The sequence below is a fragment of the Chroicocephalus ridibundus genome, chromosome 2, assembly GCF_963924245.1.
Source record: "Chroicocephalus ridibundus chromosome 2, bChrRid1.1, whole genome shotgun sequence".
In the NCBI taxonomy this organism is placed as follows: Eukaryota; Metazoa; Chordata; class Aves; order Charadriiformes; family Laridae; genus Chroicocephalus; species Chroicocephalus ridibundus.
Window position 1 is genome coordinate 702,008 of NC_086285.1, and position 23,081 is coordinate 725,088.

The 23,081-nt window shown below is 64.8% G+C and overlaps 2 protein-coding genes across 3 annotated transcripts; one reads left to right on the forward strand and one right to left on the reverse strand.

Annotated features, from left to right (window-relative positions):
• Positions 1 to 8,160: 8,160 nt before the first annotated feature.
• On the forward strand, positions 8,161 to 14,107 carry LOC134510936 (zinc finger protein 282-like). Of its 2 annotated transcripts, XM_063324151.1 has the most exons (7): positions 8,161 to 8,415; positions 10,627 to 11,028; positions 11,124 to 11,250; positions 11,706 to 11,819; positions 12,771 to 12,881; positions 13,014 to 13,133; positions 13,272 to 14,107. In XM_063324151.1, the coding sequence occupies exons 1-7, from the start codon at positions 8,185 to 8,187 to the stop codon at positions 13,994 to 13,996; spliced, it is 1,830 nt and encodes a 609-aa protein (XP_063180221.1). In that variant the 5' UTR covers positions 8,161 to 8,184; the 3' UTR covers positions 13,997 to 14,107. The 2 variants fall into 2 exon arrangements, with proteins under 2 accessions (XP_063180221.1, XP_063180220.1); XM_063324150.1 differs by lacking the exon at positions 8,161 to 8,415 and having other exon boundaries at positions 9,088 to 11,028.
• Positions 14,108 to 15,635: 1,528 nt separating this feature from the next.
• Positions 15,636 to 22,127, reverse strand: LOC134510939 (uncharacterized). The gene is made up of 4 exons (XM_063324155.1): positions 22,105 to 22,127; positions 19,652 to 20,050; positions 18,124 to 18,327; positions 15,636 to 17,563 (listed from the first exon to the last, which is right to left on the reverse strand). The coding sequence occupies exons 2-4, from the start codon at positions 20,037 to 20,039 to the stop codon at positions 16,536 to 16,538; spliced, it is 1,620 nt and encodes a 539-aa protein (XP_063180225.1). The 5' UTR covers positions 20,040 to 20,050; positions 22,105 to 22,127; the 3' UTR covers positions 15,636 to 16,535.
• Between the last annotated feature and the right edge of the window lie 954 nt (positions 22,128 to 23,081).

The window sequence follows — 23,081 nt, forward strand, 5'->3', positions numbered from 1 at the left end:
CAAGTACAGGTGACATCAAAGCTGCGGCTTCAGCTGCAGGGACAAGATCAGCAGAAGGGAGTCCCGCAGAGGCGGCGTTTGTAGATCACGCCTCTTCTCTCCGCGGGCTGGGGATATTCAGTGTTTTTGCTTATTCCGGTTGAGTGCAGATGTTTCAAAAGTCGTTTTTCCCTCCGGTTTGAGCTTTGCCGTGAGCCCCTGGGCGGAGTTGGTGTCCTCAGCTTCCCGTGAGGAGCAGCAGAGCGAGACCCCGCCGGTGCTGTGGTGGAGCTCCACAGCTTCTGAAGGGGGTTGGGGGGGATGCACTTGGCCCCAAGGGATCCCTGCCCGTCCCAAATATGAGAGTAACTTCCAGAAAACTCTTATCGCCGGCTTCTCGTTTTTTCCTTCTCATAATTGTCCTGGGGACGGCTTTTCTTTTATTCTTCTCCTCCGCAGCTTAATGCCTTAGCGGTCACGCGGACGCTGTGTGCTCCTGAATGAGAATTCCTTGGAGTGAGGTGATTCCTGGCGGAGGAAATCCCGTAAAAAAGCCGTCCTGCCGAAACCGCCCTTCCCTTCGTGAAAGAGTTGGACAACCCGGAAAGTCGGGGCTGAATCCGACGTGTGGTCGCGTGCCCGGAGCGGTTCATTCCGCAGCTGCCGAGAGTAAATCCTGGATGAAGCTCTTCCTCCTTCTCCACGCACAGAGCGAAGGAGCGTCTGACCAGGCAGAGGCGCTCGCTTAAATCTGAGGTTTTTGCGTGCGCTGGAATGCGAATAATCACCTTATTTAGAGGTTTAAGTGGAGACAGAGGGGGAATGGAGTCAGGGAAAGCCACGCGGGCGATGGGAAACCACGGCGGTGTGCGGGGTGACGCTTGTTCAACATGCCGAGCGGATCTTAAACGGTAAAATTAAGGAAAAAAAAAAAAAAGAATAAAAGATGAAGAGGTTCGGTAGTACAACTAGGTGTCTCCCCCGTGAGAGGCATCGAGAGGTTAGTTCCTCGGGTCGGCAGCAGCGTGGTGGTGAGGGTGAACAGCCGGAGGAGTTGGAGGAGTCGTGATCGATCCCTTTAAAGCGCGTTCCGTGGGTGTGTTTTTCCTGTAAAAATGGAGAAGTGGAGCGGAAATCCAGGGTCGGACCTCGCTGAGGTGACTTGTGTCCTGACAAAAGAGCGCCAGAAGAACAGGGGGAGAGACGCTGCACCTGTGGTTCGGTGAAAACTTTTCCATTCCTGTAATTCCTGGCCATTTTCTCCCTCCTGCGAGCAGAAGGGCTCCGGTGCGGCGGGCGGATTTCTCCCACCGTCCCGACCCCCTCGCCCGAAACGCCGAGAGGAATGCGACTTCTTACAGCGTCTCGGCGAACTGCCGTCTGCTTGGGATGTAAAAAGTGCGGAGATGTTCATACACAGATCCGGCTCTTAAAAAAAAAAAAAAAAAAAGTTAAGTTTTGTTGGTTTTCTTTGTAATACAGACCCTCCTTCCCCTTCCACCGGGAGGAATTTTGCCTCGCCTTAGCCCAGAACGATTAAACAAATCATTTACGTGCGGGAATCCTCATTCCCTCCGTGCGTCGCCATTAGAAACTTCAAAAATAGTTATTTCCGAAGCTGTGTTTGAACGTCGTGTTTCCAGTCTCCCTGGAAAAATAACTCTAAAGGGCAGCAGCGTGAGTTACGCAGCGGAAAGCGCCACCGGATGAAGAGTTATCCCAGCCCAAAGCTTAGGCTGAGGGAGAACACAACAAACTTTCCCGAAACGGGGTGAAAATTGGGTAATTCTTCGTCGCGGGATCGGTCGAAATGGGTAGAAGGGATGTAGAAATTCACCCTTCCTTGTCTTTTCACAGGAACAGGCGCGGGAATCGCGGGATTCTCTCAATTCCTCGCTGGGAAACTCTCTTCGTTCTCTTGGAGCAGGGAGAGGAAGAGGTTTTTCGTAAACTACGTAATTTAATAAGAAACCGAAGCTGAGAATCCCTCTGTTGGCCTTGAGAAATGACGTTCCTGCGTTGGGGGAACAACAAGCGACTGCATAAACTCCTGGGTTTGCGTGGCCAGAGGGGGGGGGAAAAAAAAAAAAAAAAAAAAAGCCAGATCTTTAACGAGACGGGTTTTCTTTAAAGAGGATTTCCAGCTCGTTTCTCGATTTTTATTTTTAATTTTTAAAAAGCTTTAGGTCACGTTTAGTCTGCAGGTGTAAAGCTCGCCCCGCTATGTCCCGCCTTGTCAGGAGCAGCGGCGACAGAAACACGCCTGAGGCTTTTCAGCTCGGAGAATTTTAGACGTTTTGAGAATTTTAGAAAACCTTTTTAGTTTTAAGAGCCCTTACGTTCTCTGAACGGTAGAAACGGGATCGGGATGTGGCATGTGGGGCTTTTCTCCCCTTTTCTGGCTTAATTCTGCTCTAGGGATTGCCGTCTGAAGAGTCCTCTCCCGTTCCCTTCTCTTCCGTTTGCAAATGAAGAGATTGATGTTGAGAAAAGGTTATTCCTCTTTAAAGTTCCTCCGTGCTTGTCTCTCTCTCCTCTTGCCCCGTCAGATGAAGGGTCTCGTCTTGCGTGTTCGACCGGTGCCTCCTGGGCTGCGGGCGCTGCCGTGATGCGAATAAAACACAAAATGACAGAATCTGAGGTCTCGGACAAGCCCTTTCTGGGAAGAGATCGTCTTCCCTTTCCACGCGGCTTTTTGCTAAAAGCCATCAAGAAAAACCCCAACCCTTTTCCCATAAAGCTCCATCTGCTTTTTTTGGGGGGTTGAGTTTGGCCTTATCTCGGTTTACTGAGCGTTATTCTAGTCTGGTCTGTCCCATCCCGTCCAGGTGTTTCCAGTTGCCCCAGTTTGGAGGCAGAGCTGGACGCGGTTTCATGGCAGGTGCCTGGGAGACGCCAAGTGAAACCGTTGGCGAGCCGAGGGAAGGGGGCGGCTCTTCCCGCAGGGGGTCGGCGAGGCTGGTGGCCTCCGCGGATGTCGCGCTTTAACCCGGCCGACAAGCGGGACCGCGCAGCTCGCACGTCCCCATCCCCGGCGGGGGAATGGGAAGAGTGAAAGTGAGGAAAAACTCGTGGGTTGAGATAAAGACGCTTTGACGACTAAAGCGAAGGCGGCGCACGCAAGCAAAGCGAAACAGGGAATTCATTCCCGGCTCTCCATCGCAGGCGGGTGTTCAGCCACCTCCAGGACAGCCGGGCTCCATCCCGCGTGGCGGTGGCTTGGGAAGACAAACGCCATCACTCTAAACTCTAATTACATGTCGTAGAACATCCCTTTAGTCAGTCGGGGTCAGCTGTCCCGGCTGCGTCCCCTCCCAACCCCTTGCGCCCCCCAAGCCCATCGCTGGCGGGGGTGAGGTGAGGAGCAGAAAAGGCCTTTGGCTGCTTAGAAACAACCAAAACCAGTTTTTTACCGGCGCGATTTTGACTCCAAATCCAAAATATACCACTACGCCAGCTGCTAGTAAGAAAGTCACCTCCATCCCAGCCTAAACCATGACAGTGCTGCAGCTGCAGAGACGTTACGCCGGGTCGGATAAATTCCCGGAATTAAGAAAACGATAGAAATTCTTCAATACGGGGACGCCGCTTCTGGCTCAGGGTGTCCCTGGGCTGCGGAGCGATGCTTCGGCGTTAGTACGGCACCTTCGCTGTGGTCTCACACCCTGGGACGGGTCCGAGCCCGGATGGATCTTGGATGTGGCCTCCTGCTGCTCTTCTTGTGGAGCTGGGTCCTTGTGGGACCTTTCAGGAGCCCTCGGAGGAACATCGGGGAGAGGACGTGGGGAGCGAGCGGCTCCGGAGGGAGCTCCGGATCGGTGGCAGCAAACGGGTATCTCTTGAGCTGTCGTCCCCAAAACGGGCAAAACTCACCCAACCCTGGAGACGCTCGGGATGCTCCGGTTTGGGAAACGGTGTCACAACCCGGGTATCCCGCACCGCTCTCAGCCCCCCGGGAGCCCCAGTGGGGACAATGCATCCTCCCGGGCTCGGAAGCGGCTCGGCCCATGCAGAGGGATGATTCCTCCCCCTCCCGAGCGCTGGATCCCGCGGGACGCTCCCGGCCCCCAGCATCGGACCGTGCTTTTAGTTCCCCAGCGCCGCAAAGAGCGGGGTCTTCAGCAACTGCTGCCCTGGGTGAGCAAAGCTTCCCGCAGGAGGATTTGACATTCCCGGGGAAATATTCCCTACGCGGTAAGAGACGTTTGAAAAATCTCAGGGATAAACCAAGCAAACCCTGCCCGAGCTGACGCTGGCTGAATCCGTGGCCAAGGAAAAGAAACCCCTGGATCCCAGCAGATGTTTTATGTTCCTTCCCGGTGTCCCCAGCACGGGAATTCCCGGTCTACTCCGGCAACTCGGCGCCGGCTCCGGGCGCGGGGTGTCTCTGACCCTCCGCCGCTGCTTGCTGCTCCCCGGCTCTTGGTTCAACCCGCGGTTTTACCCGGCGCAGGAGCAGCCGTAACCTCAAACCTCGCCGAACCCACGGGAAAGGAGAGGTCTGGTGGGAGGAGAGGCGAAAACGAGGGGCTCGACGCCCTGCCCGTGGGGTGCTGCGCGCTCCAAAACCCTCCTGCGTCGTCCTCCCGCGGGGTCCAGGGAGTTCTTTAGGTCCTGTGCCCTCACGGCGGCGGTGGCCTCGCCTGGTGGGTGTCCTCGGACATGGTGGGGGAAACTGGGAGGGGATGCAAGAGGCAGAAGATGCCGAGGGATTGCGGCAGCGATGCAGAGGGTCCTTCCTCTCACCCGTCACCCAAAGGGCTTGGTTTCGTACCCTGGTCTCCGCGGGTCACCGATCCCAAACAGCTCCGAGCAGGTTTTAGGGAAACGCTTTTATTTTTTTTGTGACCAAACCCGCTGCCGGCCGGCGGTGACCGCGGGGGTCCCTGCTGGCCCCTGTACCTCGAGGTGTCAGATTTGTGCCCGTTCATCACCGCGCCCGCTCCCCGCGAGCACGGACCTGCCCTCCAGAGCTGGTGAGAAGGTGGGAGAGCGGCTGGTCCCCGTCCCCTCCCGGCAGGGACATCCCTGCCCTTGGGCAGGAGCCGGCTCCTTCCCACCCGGAGCTGCTGGGTGCGAGGGGATGGTGGGGAGCGGGGAGAAGACACCAGCAAACTGCCGTTATTTGCTGGTTTCCCAAAGAAACGGGGCTCACGTGGCCGTGCTGCGTCTGACTGCTGGTCCCCGTTGCCACATGCCGGTCCCTGGTGCCCTCCCGGCCCCGCGGTCGTGCCGGGGGTGCTGCGTGCCGAGGTCTGGGCGAGGGGATGCAGGGGAACCCTGGTCCCCGGGGAGCGGGGTGGTGGGGACGGTGCTGGACGGTGGCAGTTCTGCAATCCCGAGCTGGTTTGTTTTTTTTATTTTGACGAAGAATCGTTTCCCACCCGCCCCTTTAATTGCAGAGGGAGAACGAGCTCCCCTAAAGCTGCTTTCAGGGGGGCCCTTTGGGGTCCCTGTCCCATCTCCCCCGGCTCCGGGAGCTCCCCAGCCCCCGTGGGATGTCACCAGCCGCCCAGCCGTGGGCTGGGTCTGCACCCTCGGTCCCAGGGGACACCCCGGTCCCCTCCTCCTGCCCGGGTGGGTGCCAGCTCACCGGGTGGGCTCAGCCCTGCGGATGCCGGGCCATGGGGCAGGGGCTGGGGGGGGGGGTCTTAGGGGTGCCCCAGTTGGGGGACGCGGCGCTGAAGGGGACGCGGCGGCGGGAAGCGACGGCATCCTCCAGCGAAATGGCTGCTCGGGCTCCCGTGACGCCTGCTCGGCCCGTTAACCCTTCTTGTCCCGCTGCCCGCTCCGGCAGAGCGCAGCCCCCCGTCACCGCCCAGGCTCCCGACCCGATGGTGTCACCCGGTGTTTGCTGGAGGGACACCGGGGGTCCCAGCAGCGCAGCCCAAGGCTGAGCGTGGGGAGACACCCCCGTCCCCAGCCCCGTCGGGGGGTTGTCACCCCGGGGGGCTGAGCAGGGCGACCCGGGGTCTTTGGGCTCAGGGCTGGGGCTGATCCTGGAGCCGGGGCTGGTGCTGGGGCTGGGCCTGGTGCTGGTTCGGGTGGTGATGCTGGTGACGATGTCGATGCCAGTGTCGGTGTCAATACTGGTGGGGATGCCAGGGCTTGATGCTGGTGCCGATGCTAATACCGATACCAGCGCTGATACTGGTGCCAATGCTGATACTGGTGCCAATGCTGATATTGATACAGACGCTGGGGCTTGGTGCTGGTGCCGGTGCCTGTACTGGTGCCGATACTGGTGCTGATGCTGATACCAATGCTGGGCTTGGTACCGGTGCTGGTGCCAGTGCCGATGCCAATGTGTGTGATGACACCAGTTCTGATGCCAATGCCCATGCCCGTGTTGATACTGATGCCGTCGGTGCCAATGCCAGTGCCAGGGCTTGGTGCCAGTGCTGATGCCAACGCCGGTAACATTGCCAACACTGGTCCTGATGCTGATACCGGTGCTGGGGCTCGATTCCAGTGCTGGTACCTCTGCCAATACCAATGCCCGTACTGATGCCAGCACCGATGTTGGTGCTGGTGCCCGTGCTAGAGTCGATACTGATGCCCATGCTTGTGCCAATGCCAGCACCAGGGCTTGGTGCCGATACCAATGCCAATACCAGCACTGACACCGGTGCTGGGGCTCAGTACTGGTGCTGGTGTCAGTGCTGGTGCTGATGCTGGTGCCAGTGCCAATACCGGTGCCCACGCTGACACCGGTGCCAGCGCCCATGCCTGTGCCGGTGTCAATACTGATGCCCCTGCCAATGCCAGTGCCAGGGCTTGGTGCTGGTGCCAACACCAATGCTGATACCAGTGCTGATACTGGTGCGGATGCTGATACCAGTGCTGGGGCTTGGTACCAGTGGCTGATGCTGGTGCCAGGGCTGATACCGATGCCCGTACTGACACCAGTTCTGATGCCCATGCCCATGCTAGTGTTGATACTGATGCCCATGCCAGTGCTGATGTCAGTGCCGATACCAGTGCCGATACCAGTGCCGACACTGGCGCTGATCATAGGATCATAGAATTGCCTGGGTTGGAAGGGACCTTTAAGACCACCCAGTCCAACCTGATGCCGATACTGGTCCTGGGGCTCAATACTGGTGCCAACGCTGGTGCCAGTGCTGATACCAATGCCCCTGATGACACTGGTGCCAATGCCAGTGCCTGTGTCGATACTGATGCCCATGCCGGTGACAATGACAGGACTTCGTGCCAATGCCAGTACCAGCACTGACACTGGTGCTGATACTGGTCCTGAGATACCACCAGTACTGGTACTGGTGCTGATGCTGGTACCGATGCCGATACCGATGCCCATGCTGACACCGGTGCTGATGCCTGTGCCAGTGCCCGCGCTGGTTCTGATGCCCATGCTGGTGCGGTGCCAATGCTGGTGCTAGTACCGATGCCCATGCCAGTGGCGGTGCCGGTACTTGATGCCCATGCCAGTGCTGGTGCCGATGCTGGTGCCGATGCTGGTGCCGGTACCAGTACTGGTGGCAGTGCCGGTGCCAATGCTAGTGCTTGTGCCGGTACTGATGCTGATGCCGGTGCCCATGGTGGTGCTGGTACTGATGCCCATGCCAGTGCCATTACTGACGCCCATGCCGGTGCCGGTGCCAGTGCTGATGCTGGTGCCAATACCCGTGCTGTTGCTGGTACTGATGCCCATGCTGGTGCCAATGCCGGTGCCGGTACTGATGCTGTTGCCAGTGCTGATGCCCATGCCAGTGCCGGTGCCGATGCCGGTGCCGGTACTGATGCTGTTGCCAGTGGTGATGCCCATGCCAGTGCCGGTGCCGATGCCGGTACTGATGCTGGTGCCAGTACAGATGCCCATGCCAGTGCCGGTGCCGATGCCAGTGCCGGTACTGATGCTGGTGCTGGTACGGATGCCCATGCCAGTGCCAGTGCCGGTGTCAATGCCGGTGCCAGTACTGATGCTGGTGCCGGTACAGATGCCCATGCCAGTGCCGGTGCCGGTGCCAATGCTGGTACTGATGCTGGTGCCAGTACAGATGCCCATGCCGGTGCCGATGCCGGTACTGATGCTGGCGCCGGTACGGATGCCGGTGCCGGTGCCTGTGCCGGTCCTGACACCCGTGCCGGTGCCGGCGGCCCCGGTGCCGGTAGGCGGCAGTGCTCCGCGCTCGGCGCCGCTCGCTCCCCCCCGCCCGCCGCCGCCAAGCCCGGAGGTGGCGGATGCAATTCCCCGGCTGCCCCTGGCTCCTCGGCGGGGCGGCGGGGCCCGGCCCGCAGCGCGCAGCCACCGACAGCGGCCCCGGCCCCGGCTCCGCTCCCGGCCCCGGCCCCGGCGCGGCGGCGGGCGGCAGCGCGGCCCCGCTCCGCTCCGCGCCCTCCCCGCCGCGGCCCGCTCCCAGCCGGGGCCCGGCCCAGCACCGCGGGGCCATGGCCGAGTGGGCGCCCGCCCAGGTAAGAGCGGTCGGAGCCCTCCGGGGGGCACCGGCGCCGGCACCGGGGGAGGGGCGGCCCCGCTTCGGCCCCGCCGGCACCGGCCCGGACCCCCCACGCCGTCGGGACCCCCCCCGGCACCCCCCGCCCGCCGAGCCCCCGCCACCCCCGGCGCCCGCCGGACCCCGCCGGACCCCGGGGACCCGACCCGGGCTGCCCCCGGGGTGTCCCTGTGCCACCGGCATGTGGCCGGGCGCCGCTGACCCGGGGTGTCCCCGTGTCCCCCGGGATGTGACCAGGCACCTCCGACCCGGGGTGTCCCCATGCCACCAGGATGTGGCCGGGCACCTCTGACCCGGGATGTCCCTGGGCACCTCTGACCCGGGATGTCCCCACGTCCCCGGGATGTCCCTGGGCACCACTGACCCGGGATGTCCCTGTGCCCCCAGGATGTGACCAGGTACCTGTGGCCCGGGATGTCCCCATGTCCCTGGGATATGGCTGGGCACCGCTGACCTGGGATGTCCCTGGGCTCTTCTGACCCGGGATGTCCCCATGTCCCCAGGACGTGGCCGGGCACTGCTGACCCAGGGTGTCCCCGTGTCCCCCGGCATGTGACCAGGCACCTCGGACCCGGGGTGTCCCTGTGCCACCGGGATGTGGCCAGGCACCACTGACCCGGGATGTCCCCATGTCCCCCGGGATATGGCTGGGCACCTCTGACCCGGGACGTTGCCATGTCCCCCGGGATGTGACAAGGCACCTCTGACCCAGGGTGTCCCTGTGCCCCTGGGATGTGTCCGGGCACCGCTGAGCCAGGGTGTCCCTGGGTACCTCTGACCTGGCATGTCCCCATGTCCCTGGGATGTGGCCAGACACTTCTGACCTGGGCTGTCCCCGTGCCCCCGGGGTGTCCCCATGCCACTGGGATGTGGCCAGGCACCTCTGATCCGGGATGTCCCTGGGCACCGCTGAGCCGGGATGTCCCCATGTCCCCGGGATGTGGCCTGGCCCTGCTGACCAGGGGTGTCCCCGTGATGTGACCAGGTACCTGTGACCCAGGATGTCCCCATGTCCCCGGGATGTGGCCAGACACCTCTGACCCGGGATGCCCATGTGTCACCAGGATGTCCCTGGGCACCTCTGACTTGGCGCGTCCCCATATGTCATGTATGTGGGCACTGCTGGCCCGGGATGTCCCCATGTCCCCAGGATGTGGCCGGGCACTGCTGACCCAGGGTGTCCCCGTGTCCCCGGGATGTGACCAGGCGCCTCCGATCTGGGGTGTCCCCATGCCCCCGGGATGTGGCCAGGAACCTCTGAGCCGGGGTGCCCATGTGTCACCAGGATGTTCCTGGGCACTTCTGACCCGGGACGTCCCCGGGATGTGACCAGGCACCTCCAACCCGGGGTGTCCCCGTGATCCCTGGATGTCCCCTTGTGTCACCAGGATGTCTCTGGGACTGACCTGGGATGTCCCCATGCCCCTGGGATGTGGCCGGGCACCGCTGACCCGGGATGCCCATGTGTCCCCAGGATGACCCTGGAGCACCTCTGACCCAGGATGTCCCCATGCTCTGGGATACCCGTGTGTCCCCAGGATGTTCTCAGGCACTTCTGACCCACGATGTCCCCGGGATGTGGCTGGGCACCTCTGACCTGGGATGTCCCAGTGTCCCTGGGATGTGGCTGGGCACCTCTGAGCCGGGATGTCCCCATGTCGTCAGGATTCCCTGGTGCCCCAGGGATGTGGCAGGCCACTGCTGACCCGGGATGTCCCTGGGTACCTCTGACCCGGGATACCCGTGTGTCCCCAGGACGTGACAGGGCACCTCTGACCCAGGATGTCCCCGTGCCCCCAGGACGTCCTAGTGCCCCTGGGGTGCTCCGTGCAGGCTTCAGCCCCAGGGTGCCCCAGGCACCTCTGACCTGGGATTCACGTGTGTCCCCAGGATGTCCCCAGACATCCCTGATCCGGGCGGCCCGGTGCCTCCCTGGCGCCATCCTCCACAGACCACTCCAGGGGCCAAATCCCGCCCGGCCGAGCCATTGGCACACAGCGGGCATGGTGGCGGCTGTAGGGCATGTCCCCACTGGTGCTGGGGCCAGTGGTGGCCAAAAGCTCCTGAATTGGGGGAAGCGATGCCTGCCGTGGGGCCGGGGCTCCGGACACGACCCAAGGTTGGGGTTGACCATGGGCCCCCTCCCACCCGCGTCCTCCCCACGTCCCAGGTGCAGGAGTGGAACGTGGAAGCCCCCCACCTGATGCCGCTGCAGCCGCCGCTGCTGCCGGAGCGGGCGCATGTGCGGGAGGCGCAGCTCCACTCCGCCGAGGCTTCGCTCTGGACCGTGGTGGCCACGGTGCAGGCCATGGAGAGGAAGATCGACCTCCTCGCCACCCGCTTGCTCAGCCTGGAGGGTCGGTCCGGCACGGCCGAGAAGAAACTCCTGGACTGCGAGAAGACGACCATGGAGTTCGGGAACCAGCTGGAGAGCAAGTGGGCTGTGCTGGGCACCCTCATCCAGGAGTACGGGCTGCTCCAGCGGCGCCTGGAGAACGTGGAGAACCTCCTGAAGAACAGGAATTTCTGGGTGCTGCGGCTGCCCCCCGGCCCCCGGGGTGAAGTCCCCAAGGTAATGGCTCCCGGGGGGGCTGCGGGCCAGGCGGGGGGACCCTCCGCTCCCATGGGGAGTGGTGCCGCTGAGCTGCCGGGGGCTTGTCCCTGCAGGTGCCGGTGACGTTTGTTGACATTGCCGTCTACTTCTCGGCGGAGGAGTGGAAGAATTTGGAGGAGTGGCAGAAAGAGCTGTACAATAACCTGGTGAAGGAGAACTATGAGTCTTTGCTCTCCCTGGGTAAACATCCCTTTTCGCCCCTTTCCCGGCAGGACGGGGTGATGGCCGCGTCTCCCCGGCGGGTCGCGGATGCGGGTGCCCTTGTCCCCCACCAGCGGACGGTGGGGGCCCACGCCGTGGCTCCGGGACCTCCCCTTTCAGAAGGAATCCGTGCAGCTCGTGTGGGATGATGTGCCGTGCCGGTGCCGCCGCGTGGGGCGACCAGTGCCACCCAGTCCCGGGGAGTGGGAGCGGGTCCTCATCCCCCAAAACGGGGAGCTGGAGCGGGTCCTCATCCCCCAGAACCAAGGGAACTGAGCATCTGCGCTGCACGGGCCTCCCGGCACGGAGATCCCGCCAAATTTAGGCAGTTTCTCCGCCAGGGGAGATGCCAGTGTGTCCCCTGCGCGTGACAGGGAGGGTCAGGCGGGCGCAGCCCCCCCCGCCGGTGCCAGCCCCGCTGTCTCCCCGCGCAGACGGTGCCATCTCCAGAAGCGAGGCGCAGCCCCGCGGCGAGCGCGGGGAGGGTCCCTGCGTCCCCGAGCAGAGGGAGATGGAGCAGAGGGAGCTGCCGCCGGACGCCTGCGCGGGTGAGGCACCGGCCGGGTCCCCCCCCCGCCATCCCCGCCGCCTCCCACCTTGTGTTCCCCCCCACCCCATTTCTCACCCCGGGGATGTCCCTCCTCCTTCCCCAGCAGTCCCAGACCCCCAGGACCCAAGTTTTCGAGCCCTGGCCAGACTCTGCGCCCCACTGCGTGAGAGGGGGCCACTGCGAGTGACCCCGGAAAATCCCCCAGGACTGATGTGCTGGGTCTTGGGCATCCGTCACTGGGAGATCCATGCGTCCCCCACCGCCCCCACGTCACATCAGAGCCCATGGGCTGTCCCACAGTCATCCGTGCCCATTGGCTGTGCTGTTGTCACCCGTCTCCGTGGCCTGTGCCATGGTCATCCATCCCCACGGGCTCTCCCATGGTCACCTGTCCCCAAGGGCTGTTCCACGGTCACCCGTCCATCCCCATGGGCTGTCCCAAGGTGACCCAACTCCATGGGCTGTCCCAAAGTGACCCATTCCCAAGAGCTGTCCCAAGGTGACCCAACTCCATGGGTTGTCGCATGGTCACCCATCCCCACGGGCTGTCCCAAGGTGACCCAACTCCATGGGTTGTCGCATGGTCACCCATCCCCACGGGCTGTCCCAAGGTGACCCAACTCCATGGGTTGTCGCATGGTCACCCATCCCCACGGGCTGTCCCAAGGTGACCCATCCCCATGGGTTGTTCTAAGGGGACCCATTCCTATGGGCTGTCCCATGACCACCCATCCCCATGAGCTGTCCCAAGGGGACCTGTCCCCATGGGCTGTCCCACGGTCACCCGTCCCTACATCTGTGGGGGTGTTTGATGCCCCGTAACTGCTGTGGGACGGGGACGTCCCGCATGGCCGGAGCCTGGGGGTCCCACCCCCCCGAGGCGCGTTGGCCGCGGGGTCGCGGTGGGCAGCCGCAGCCTGGCGCCGGCCAAGTCTCTCCTTGTGAACAGAGTCGCTGATCTCCACCTCCGACATCCTGTCCCGGATCAAGCAGGAGGTGGCCTTTGTCGGGGAGCAGCAGTTCCCGGAGGAGCGGGGGATGCCGGCGGACCCCTGCGCAGGTGAGTCCGGGGCCGTGCCCGCGCACCCTCCGGCTGCCCAATGCTGGGGGAGGCCCCCCCCCAGGCCCACCCGGTGCAGGATGCGGCCCCCCCACTCCTCGGCTGAGTCCCCGTCCCTGTCCTTCCCTGCAGGCGCGGACGCCCTGATCACGGCGCACGACTTCTTGTCGTGGATCAAGCAGGAGGAAGAGCCTTGCGTCCGTGAGCCCTGGGAGCTGCCGGAGAGGGAGATGCTGACGGGTCCCGGTCCCGGTGAGCGATGCTGAGCCCGGCTTTGCAGGGCTGGGACGGGGCTGGGGGGGTAAAAGCACCCACCCAGGGTGGGCTGCGGCTCGGGGACATCCCCGGTCCCCCAGCATGCGTTGACAGGAGTCTTTCCCTCCCCTGCAGCCGGCGAGGGGCTGCTGGTGAAGACGGAGGAGCGGTGCCCCCACGCCGAGCCCCCCGAGGAGGTGGGTTTGCCGGGTGGCTCCGGGGAGCTGCTCTTCCCCAGCGCCGGTTTTGGGAGCCCCGAGGGACAGGCGGCGGCGACAACGGCGGCGGTGGCTTTGCCGGCACAGCACAGACTGGGCAAAGCCCCAGGCGCGGAGCCGGGGCCCGAGGCGACGGGGGTCCCCACCGCCACGCCGGGACCCGCCGAGGAGCGTCCGCACGGCTGCGCCGAGTGCGGGAAGAGCTTCAGCGGGAAGAAGAGCCTGCGGATCCACCAGCGGAGCCACGCGGCCGAGCGCCCCTACCCCTGTGCCGAGTGCGGCAAGAGCTTCAACTGCCACTCGGGGCTGGTGCGGCACCAGATGATCCACCGCGGCGAGCGGCCCTACAAGTGCGCCGAGTGCGGCAAGTGCTACAGCCGCAAGGAGCACCTGCAGAACCACCAGCGGCTGCACACCGGCGAGCGGCCCTTCGCCTGCGCCGCCTGCGGCAAGAGCTTCATCCGCAAGCAGAACCTGCTCAAGCACCAGCGCATCCACACCGGCGAAAGGCCCTACCAGTGCCCGGCCTGCGGCCGCAGCTTCCGCTACAAGGAATCCCTCAAGGATCACCAGCGGATCCACGGGGCCGAGGCGGGACCCCCCCCGCTGCCCCCACCCGGCATCATGCCCCCCGGGGACTAGGGGACGCCCCGCTGTGGACTGACACCCCCCCCCGGCTCCTGGGGACGGGGGCAGGCGCCGGCCACGCAGCTTCCTACCAAATACAGGCGCCCGGACGGGGCCGGGGGGCACGGGGAGACTCCGGGGAGGGGGGCCATGCACCCCTAGATCCCCCCACCCGGGGTCGGCCCCCGCCATGGATGGACACTCTTTGCCCCCCCCCCAACACCGCTCCCCCCCCCACCCACCCCCAGACAATCTCGCTGCACAGGATGGGGAGCAGCCCCCCGCCCCATGCCGCGTCCCGTCCCCCCCCGCCGCCACCGCCCCCCGCCTGCCGCTCTGCTCCCCTGCCCCCACTGCTTATTTTTACTGCCCCCCCACACACACACCCAGCCCCGCGCCGTCCCGCTCTGTACAGTGCTTTGGGGGGTGTAGTTTTGTATGGACGATGCGATACGGAATAAAGTCATGCTGGGCTGCAGCGCCTTGGCCCCCCCCCCCCCCCCCCCGGGTCCCACAGGGTCCCCCCCCCACCTTCAGTGCCTGAAGGGGCTTAGAAGAGAGCTGGGGACAGACTTTTAGCCGAGCATGTAGCAACAGGACGAGGAGGGGGGGACGGTTTTACACTGACAGAGGGGAGACTGAGATGAAATATTGGGAGGAAATTGTTGGCTGTGAGGGGGGGTGAGCCCCTGGCCCAGGTTGCCCAGAGAAGCTGTGGCTGCCCCATCCCTGGAGGGGTTCAAGGGCAGGTTGGACGGGGCTTGGAGCAACCTGGGCTGGTGGGAGGTGTCCCTGCCCAGGGCAGGGGGTGGCACTGGGTGGCCTTTAAGGTCCCTTCCCACCCAAACCCTTCTTTTATCTCCTCCGTGTCCTGCCTTCATTTAAACCAGCCAAACCCACTCCCCCCACCGCCACCATCACCGAATCAGTCCCAGCTCCCTCCTACCCTTGATTTGGGGCTATAAGTTAGTTTACCCGTCTTTTTCAACCACAGCCCCTTCCCCAGGCACCCCCGAGATGGTTGTCACCGTCCCCCCCCCCGCCCCCGAGGGAGATGGTCACCCTGGGAGGCCCCGAGCGGAGCCGGTGACCCAGAAAGTGCCACATCTGGCGACACTTTGCCCAGTAGCTGCTGCCCCGCGGCTGGCACTGGCAGTGCTGTCCCACCGTCCCATCCCGCCCGGGAGCTGCCACCGAGCAGGGAGGTGGCCGCGGGTCCCCCCGTGCTGCCATTTGGGGGAGGGTGGGACGGACACCAGCTCAGGGTGGGCTTTTCGGCTGTGCTGTCCCCCCAGCGGGGGCTGCAGCCTGAGGAGGAGGGAGGGGGTGGGGGGCCGGAGCTCCCTAGGGACGCTGCCGGGGGACACAGCCCAGTGCCGCAGGACACTGCACGCTCCCCAAGGGACCCTGCATGATGCAAAGGACACTGCACATCGCCTGGGGACCCTGCACACTCCCTGGGGACAGGACCCGAGACTACTGGGCTCCCCAAAATAAGCTTGGGGTCGTTTGCCCCACGGGCTTGCCCCGCGCAGCCCGTACCGGGCTGCGCGGGGCAAGCCCGTGGGGCAAACGACCCCCCTATCGCAATATCGCACCCAGTCGGCATGACGGGGCGCTGCGTGTCAGCGACACCGGGGATTTCAGCGGGGAAGGAACCACGGATCAGCAGCATGACACAGCAGGCGAGCGGCGTTTGGCACAAGCGAGCAGGGACCGGGGTGGCGGAGGAGGCTCCCCGAGGCTACGTGGGGTGCCAGGAGGGCGAAGGACCCACGACCCACGCAGGGGAGGGGACCAGGGTCTTGTCGCCCGTGCCAGCGCCACAGTGGGCATCGCTGCTGGCTCGTCAGGTCGAGGGGAGCATGGCTTCGGCGAGGCGGCACGCGAAGGCTCACGCGGGGACAGCAGGTCCCCCTCGCCCTGGATTCCACACGCCAGAGACGGCTTTTCTGTTTTTTTGGGGATTCTTTTTTTTGGTTTTTTTTTTCCTTTTTTAACAGAAGTTTATGGTTATATGCAAATTAGGTCATTAAATGATTTGCATAAAATGTTCGCACATCAGCGACTAAGTGTTCCTAACTCCCCACCCCCCCAAAAGGTAGTAATCCTACTCGACTAGCGCTGTCACACGGGCCCCACTGACGCCCTTGCGCGCGCGCGCATGGGGGCTCCCCGCCGGCTCACGCGTGCCCTGCGGGCAGAGAGGCAACGGCCGTGGGTGCAGGCGGGCCTCCCGGCCGCTCGCACGCCTTACACACGTGTGTGTAACGCCACCATCTTCCCTGGGGCGTGGGCGGGGTGCCCGGCGCGCTCCCAGCGCACGGCAAGCACGCGCAGGGCCGGCTGCCTGCATCCCCTTGTACCTTCCCTGCGCTCGGAGGCGCCAATATCGCCGGCAGCCGCACACTCGCGACCCAGGCAGCTCCCACGCACACCCTTCCCCCACGCACGCGCCTCTCTGTCCGAGGCCGGGCACCCACCGCGCGGCCGGAGCCCCGGGAGGGCCGCAGGCACACCATGTCCTTTCGCGGGACAGCGTCCCTGCCCGTCCCTAGCTGTTGGTGAGGAAGAGTCGTCTGTGTCTGGAGGCAGAGCCGCGCGGCCGTCCCCGACGCCGGCCCCGGCCACGGTTTCCGAAGGGGCTTCGGCTGGGCACGGTGGTCTCTCCCCAGCTGGGGGTCCCGGCCTGGGGCTCGGGGAAGGTGGGCTCGGCTTTGGGCTGCTCAAGGAGCGGGCTGGGGTCTGGCCGGGGCTCGGCTGGCGGTGCCTGGCTCTGCCGGGCGCTGGCCCGTTCCTGGCGCAGGTAGCGCAGCTCGTCGCGGATGTCCGTCAGGACGCCGAGCAGGCGAAACTGGAGCTCGCGGTCACGGGCCCTCTCCTCGCGCTGGGTGGCCCGTTCCTCCTGCCACATGGCCAACTCCTGGTGGTACAGCTGGTCCCACTGCTCCTCCAGGTCCAGCAGGTGATGGATGTTAGTCCTCCAGCTCTCCCGCCGGTCTTCCCACAGGCGGGAGCAGCCCAGGCCGCGCGGGGGGCCGGGGGCAGCGGGGGCGTCCCCCGGGGGGGAGGCGGAGGAGGGCAGCGATTCCTCGGTCAGGGCACCATGCAGCGGGGAGCGGGCCGGGGGCTCCTCCTCCGCCGTCGGCTTCTCCCAGGTGGGACCCATCAGTACCCTGGGCAAAGCGCCCATCTCCGGGCCCGGGCCCCCCGCCTGCTCCTCGGGGTGTGAGGAGTCGAGCCCGCGGGCCATGGGGGGCAGGTCGGACACCCCCTCGTGGCCCCAGTCCGAGTGAGCGTCCACGGGGTTGAGAGGGTCCTCGGGCAGGGAGGTGACAGAGCCCTGGGAGCTGCAGCGGCGGATCAGCATGGCTTGTCGGGACAGTTTCATGTCTTCCTCTGAAGACATGGCGGCCTCGGGCCCGGGCTGCATCCCCACGGCCCCGCCGTGGCCCCTTTCCACCTCCCGGCCTTCCCGTTCCTCCTCCTCTGACATGGAGGCATAGGAGACGAGGGACTCGTTTCGCAGGGATGGGGAAATGGCTGACATGTCCGGGGTCCGCAGCTCCGGTCCCGACTCAGCTGGAAGAGAAGAAAAGCGCTCCAGTGAGCCTCAGCCGCTGTCCCGGTCCCCTGCCCCTCCCCAACACATGGATGTCCCCCTCACGGACATCCCTGCGGGACACAGAAGAAACAACGTGCCCCGTCTGTGCAGCCCTAGCTCCTGCCTGCTTCGCACGCCCCCCTGTCCCCCCCGCAGCAAGTTCCCCATGCTCCTGCATGACGCAGGGACGGCAGCAGCCTTTGCCTTCCCTTGGGTTTGCCACCTTCTGCCACCGAACAACCCTTGATGGTTACGAAACTGTGCTCTGGATTCCACATTACGCATCCGCAGCCCTTCGGGACTCCCAGACCAGGAGACAATCTCACAGGCTGGGCAGGCGCAGGGAAGCATCACGGATTGGGGTGTCCCCCGCAGTGTCACCCCCAGCACCGTGCCAAGGGCTGCACCCAGCCCTGCCGGGACCAGGCTCTCGGTGCAAACCACCACCGCAACCTTTTACCGGCTGCCATGCTCCCAGGGGATCTCCATCCATCCATCCCTCCGCCACCTAAATCCCCGCCGCAGCCTGTCCCCTTACCCGAACTGCTCTGTCCTTCCCCTCGGCTGTACTCGCAGATGACAGAGGGGTCGGGGCTCTGCACCGCCAGCCGGGGCACCGCAGAGCCCTCCACGTCCGGCAGGGACGAGGGCTGCCCGTTGGTGTCGATGTAGATGCTGGGGTGGCTGACGCCGGGCTGCAGGTGCATGAAGGACTGCTTGGTCGCACCCGGGAAGAACAGATCTGCGGGACACAGAGAATCCAGCCTCAGCCGCTGCGACAACAGCACCGGCGGCTCACATGCTCCGGTGGAAGGGTGGCTGGGGCTCCCTAGGAGAAGGGTCCCACGGGACTCAGCAGGGCAGCGATGCTGCGTGGGGGTTGCACCGAGGTGCAGAAGCTCCTCCTGCAAGGCCAGCCCACATAATCGCTCGCCCTCAACCCTCCAGGACTGTCCTGAACTCACCCAGCCCCAAGAGGGCTGGCATCCCCTAAATGTCCCACAAGGAATTCTTCCTCCAGCCCAGAGACCTTCTGCTCTGCAGCAAGTCGGGCGTCTGGTGAAACAAGACCCACAGCGCCCACCCGTCCCCAGTGAGACCTGACGGGTCTGGGCTGAAATCAAAGAGCAGAGCAAGGAGCAGGAACGACTATCCCTGGTGTCCTCTGGGGACACAAAGAAGCCAGACACATTCCCTTTCTGGAAATTAAAGGGCTGGGGAGCTATTTGCCTCCTGGTCAGCTACAAAGCCCAGCTGGGGTGTATCCACGGGCCCAGCCCAGCATTGCTGCAAGACCGATGTTGGATCTTTCGCCAACGTCTTCCCCCCCCGAGCATCTCTTGGGCATTTGAGCTAAAGAGGCGTTATCCAAGAGCAGGACCGGCTCTGCAGGACGCGGAGACACAGGTTTGCTCTGCAGGGGTCAAAGGCACAGCCCCATCGAGAAGGCACAGCCCACCCAGGGACCCGCCGGCTCCCCCCCGGCAACGCAGGGCACCCCGGTGTGAGACACTGCAGCGTGATTCCGCACTGAAGGAGCTGCTCCTGCTCCCTCTGACCTCAGCTAACCAGGTGGGACACCAACCACGGAAGGAAGGGGGGAAATAAAATCCCATCCCGTCTTTTACCGGCTGCCTTTAGACGGTATCCAGCAAGGCCAGGCACTGGATCAAATTAAAGAAAAAAACAGAACCAAAAAGGCCTGGTCCCACAAAGTTTAAGGTGTTCCTGTTGATCCCAGGTTATTTCCATGGTGGATTTTTAATTCCAGCGCACGTAGTTTCCAACCCTGGTGGTTTGCTACTCAGATACGACAGGACCGCGGCGCTGCCGGATGCTGCGATCCCGACACAAACCACATACGAGAGCAAAACCCCAAGGTCTCCTTCCATGATCCACGCCGCGATGGCTAGCACAGAACGCAAACGCTCGGCAGACCCAGGAGCTCGGGGGGACCTCAGCCTGGTGACGTGACCAGGCCAGACATCACTCGGAGAGCGCAGGTGGGGACAGGCAGCACTGGGACTCTGCTACTCCAACTCTCCCAGAGAAACACCACGACTGACCTGGGTCCAAGATGATTTCGGGTTCCGAGTCGTGGCTGGCCTGCAAGAAGGTGGAAGCCACCATCTTCTCCAGGGGTGTGAGGCGCGGCTTGTGGAGCGGCCCGCCGGCGCGGTTCATGGGCAGGTGCTTCTTGGAGGTGATCTTTTTCTTGACGTCCAACCGCAGGTCGCGCCACTTGTGCTTGAGGTCGTCGATGGAGCGTTCGGTGTAGCCCAGGAAGTTGACGCGGCTTTGGATTTGGGTCCAGAGCTGCTTCCGCCGCACGGGGTGAGCCCGCAGGGCTTCAGACCCATACAGGGCGCTGAAATGCCGGACCACATTCCAGACCAGCGTCTCAGTCTCGTCATTGGAGAAGTTGGCCTTCCTCTTCCGGCCAGACGCTGGCATCGCCTGCGAGGCTGCGGCAGAGGTGGAAGGGGCACAATTGAACCTCGGTCCCCACTCCTCTCTGTCAGCTCCTGGGGGGAACATGGGGCTGCGGGAGCCCGAGGGAGCCGCGGAGGAGGGAGCCGAAGCAAGAGCCCCCGAGGCATCCATGGCAGGGGAGGCTTGGGCCGGGGAGGATCTAAAGAGCCGCTTCGGCACACCACGCGGCAGGGGGGCACCTCATCCCCTCGCCCCAGCTCGAGAGCACCTGGGAGGGGAGAAAAGGAAAGGGCAGCGGTGGGTGGCGGCAGTGCGGGCTGACGGCGAGGGCCCCCGGCCCTCTCCAACCAGAGGCACCCGGGGACCCCCAGCCAGCTACCACGGGGGCCGCGGAGAGGGTCGTGGTCACGGTGCGCGCATTGCAACTGCGGCGAGGGCCACAGCACGCACCTTGGGGCCACGGCAAGTGCCGTGGGGCCAGGCTGAGGGCGATGGGGAGCGCCTCGAGGCCACGGCGAGGGCCTCCTAGCCACGTTGGCAGTGATGGGGAGTGCCTCTGGCCGCATGGCAAGCGCCCCAGGAGCCACAGCAACAACTTCAGGGCTACGGCCATCGCCTCTGGGCCACAGTGAGCACCACAGCAAGGACCTTGGCCATGGTCAGCACCTCAGGTCCACAGCTAGGACCTCGGTGATGGCAAGGACCTCAGCACTGTGGCAAGAGACACAGCACCAGGGCTGCAGCACAAGGCCTCAGGGCCACGGTGAAGGCCTTGGCCATGGTGTTCAGGTTCCCAGCAAGGGCCTCAGGGCCATGACACAGACCTCGGCCACAGCACAGGTCATGGGGCTGTGGCAGAGGCCTTGGTCATGGTGAGCATCTGAAGGCCACGGTGAAGCCCCTGGCCATGATGCAGGCCTTGGCAAGGGTCTTGGCCATGGCGAGACCCTCAGGGCCCCAGTGAGCACCTCAGGTTCCTGGTGAGGACCTTGGGCCATGGTGAAGACCATGGCCATGGTAAGCGTTTCAAGGCTGTGATGAAGACCTTGGCAAAGGCTTTGGCCACGGTGAAGACTCAAGCTCCTACTGAGAGCCTTGGAACCATGGCAAAGACCATGGCCATGGCAAGTGCTTCAAGGCAATGGTGAAGGCCTTGGCCGTGGTGAACACCTCAAGCTTACATTGAAGACCTTGGGGCCATGGCAAAGACCATGGCCGTGGTGAGTGCTTCAAGGCCATGGCGAAAGCCTTGGCTATGGTGAACACCTCAAGCTTCCACTGAAGGCCTTGGAGCCATGGCAAAGGCCGTGGTGAGTGCTTCAAGGCCGTGGCAAAAGCCTTGGCCATGGTGAACACCTCAAGCTCTCACAACGGCCTTCGGGCCATAGCAAAGACTATGCCAAGTGCTTCAAGACCATGGCGAAGACCTTGGCCATGGTGAACACCTCAAGGTCCTGGTAAGGGCCTTAGGGCCATGGCGAAGAACTTGGCGAAGGCCTTGGCCATGGTGAAGACCTCAAGCTCCCACGGTGAATGCCATGGCCCCAGCAAGTGCCTCAAGGCCCCAGCGAAGACCCTGGCCACGGTGAGCACCTGACGGCCACGTCATGGACCCCGGCGAGGCTCTCGCCCGCGGCGCACCCCAAGTGCCACGGCGCAGGCCTCGTCCCCGCCGACCCCCTCAGCCCCCCAGCACCACGGCAGAGCCCTCGGCCACCCCCAGCATCCCCAGGCCCCACCGAGACCCCTCCGGCGGCCACCTCACGGCCTCGGCTGAGCACCTCGGACCCCCACCCACCCCCTCCCCGCTGCGACGGCCTCTCCCCCCCTCAGCGGTGCCCCGGGACGGGGCGGGGAGGCGGGGGGGGCAAACCGTTACCGGCTTCCCCCCCCAGGGCATGGCCGGGGCCTTCAGCGGGCGGCTTTTGTTCGCGCTTCCGCCGGGCACCGGGGACAAAGGGGTCGGTGCCTGCCCCCGGGGAGGAGGGGGGGGGGCCGGGGGGCAAGCACCGGCCCCGGCCGCAGGCCTTTTCTCCCCCCCACCAAACCCCTCAACACCCCCCGGGGGCAGGGCGGCGGCGCCTACCTGTGCCGGGACGGGCGTGTGAAGGGGCGGGGGGGGAGGGGGGGGGGGGGAAGGGGGGGGGGGAAAGGGGAGAGGGGGGGGGGGAAAAGCGGGGACCGGCGGCGGCGGGGCCGGGTTGGGATGGTTGGGGGAGGGGGGAAGGGGGAGGGGGGGGGCTCAGGTCCAGCGGCGGCGGCGGCGGCGGGTAATGGCTCCCGCCTCGGCGGAACTCGCCTTCATTTCCTCCGCCTCCGAGCGGCGGCGGCGCGGCGCGGCGCGGGGCCCTGCGCGCGCCCGCCCCAGGGCGCCCCCTGGCGGCACCGCCGCGGAGCAGCGGCGCGGAGCGGGAGTTGCGGGGGGCGGGGGGGGGGGGGGGGATACCGAGGGGTGGGGGGGGGCGGGAAACACGCGTACACCCCCCCCACGCACACACACACACACGCCCCCCACCCGGGGGGGTGCATCCCGGTGGGCACAGCCCTGCGCACCCCGGCGCTGCGACCCCCGGGGTTGCGCGTCCCCGTGGGACGCCCCCCCCCCCCCGCCCCTCCCACGCCGCACCCCGGTCCTGCACCCCCCGTGGTTGTGAGTCTCCGCTGGGACACCCCACAACCGCTGCACCCCGGTTCTGCACCCCCCCCCGTGGCTGCGCATCCCCGTGGGACGCCCCCCCACCACCACCACCACCACGCTGCACCCCGGCCCTGCACCCCCCCGTGATTATGCATCCCCGTGGGGACATACACACACACAACTCCCCCCCCCCCCCACGCTGCACCCCGGCCCTGCACACGCCCCCCCGGGCCCTGCGTGCACCCCCGTGATTGTGCATCCCCCTGGGGACCCCCCTAACCCTGGTGCACCCCGGCCCTGCACCCCCCCTCCCCCCCCCGGGTGCTGCATGCACCCCTGTGATTGTGTATCCCCGTGGGGATGCCCCAACCCCGGTGCAACCCGGCTCTGCACCCCCCCCCCCGGGGCCCTGTGTGCACCCCCGT

Coding starts and splice junctions, on each gene's coding strand:
- LOC134510936 (XM_063324150.1), top strand. CDS start 10,348: ATGTCCCCAGACATCCCTGATCCGGGCGGCCCGGTGCCTCCCTGGCGC. Junction 11,029..11,123: donor CCCGGGGTGAAGTCCCCAAG/GTAATGGCTCCC, acceptor TTGTCCCTGCAG/GTGCCGGTGACGTTTGTTGA. Junction 11,820..12,770: donor GCCGCCGGACGCCTGCGCGG/GTGAGGCACCGG, acceptor CCTTGTGAACAG/AGTCGCTGATCTCCACCTCC.
- LOC134510939 (XM_063324155.1), bottom strand. CDS start 20,039: ATGCCAGCGTCTGGCCGGAAGAGGAAGGCCAACTTCTCCAATGACGAG. Junction 18,328..19,651: donor CGAAATCATCTTGGACCCAG/GTCAGTCGTGGT, acceptor TGTGTCCCGCAG/ATCTGTTCTTCCCGGGTGCG. Junction 17,564..18,123: donor GGAAGGACAGAGCAGTTCGG/GTAAGGGGACAG, acceptor CTTCTCTTCCAG/CTGAGTCGGGACCGGAGCTG.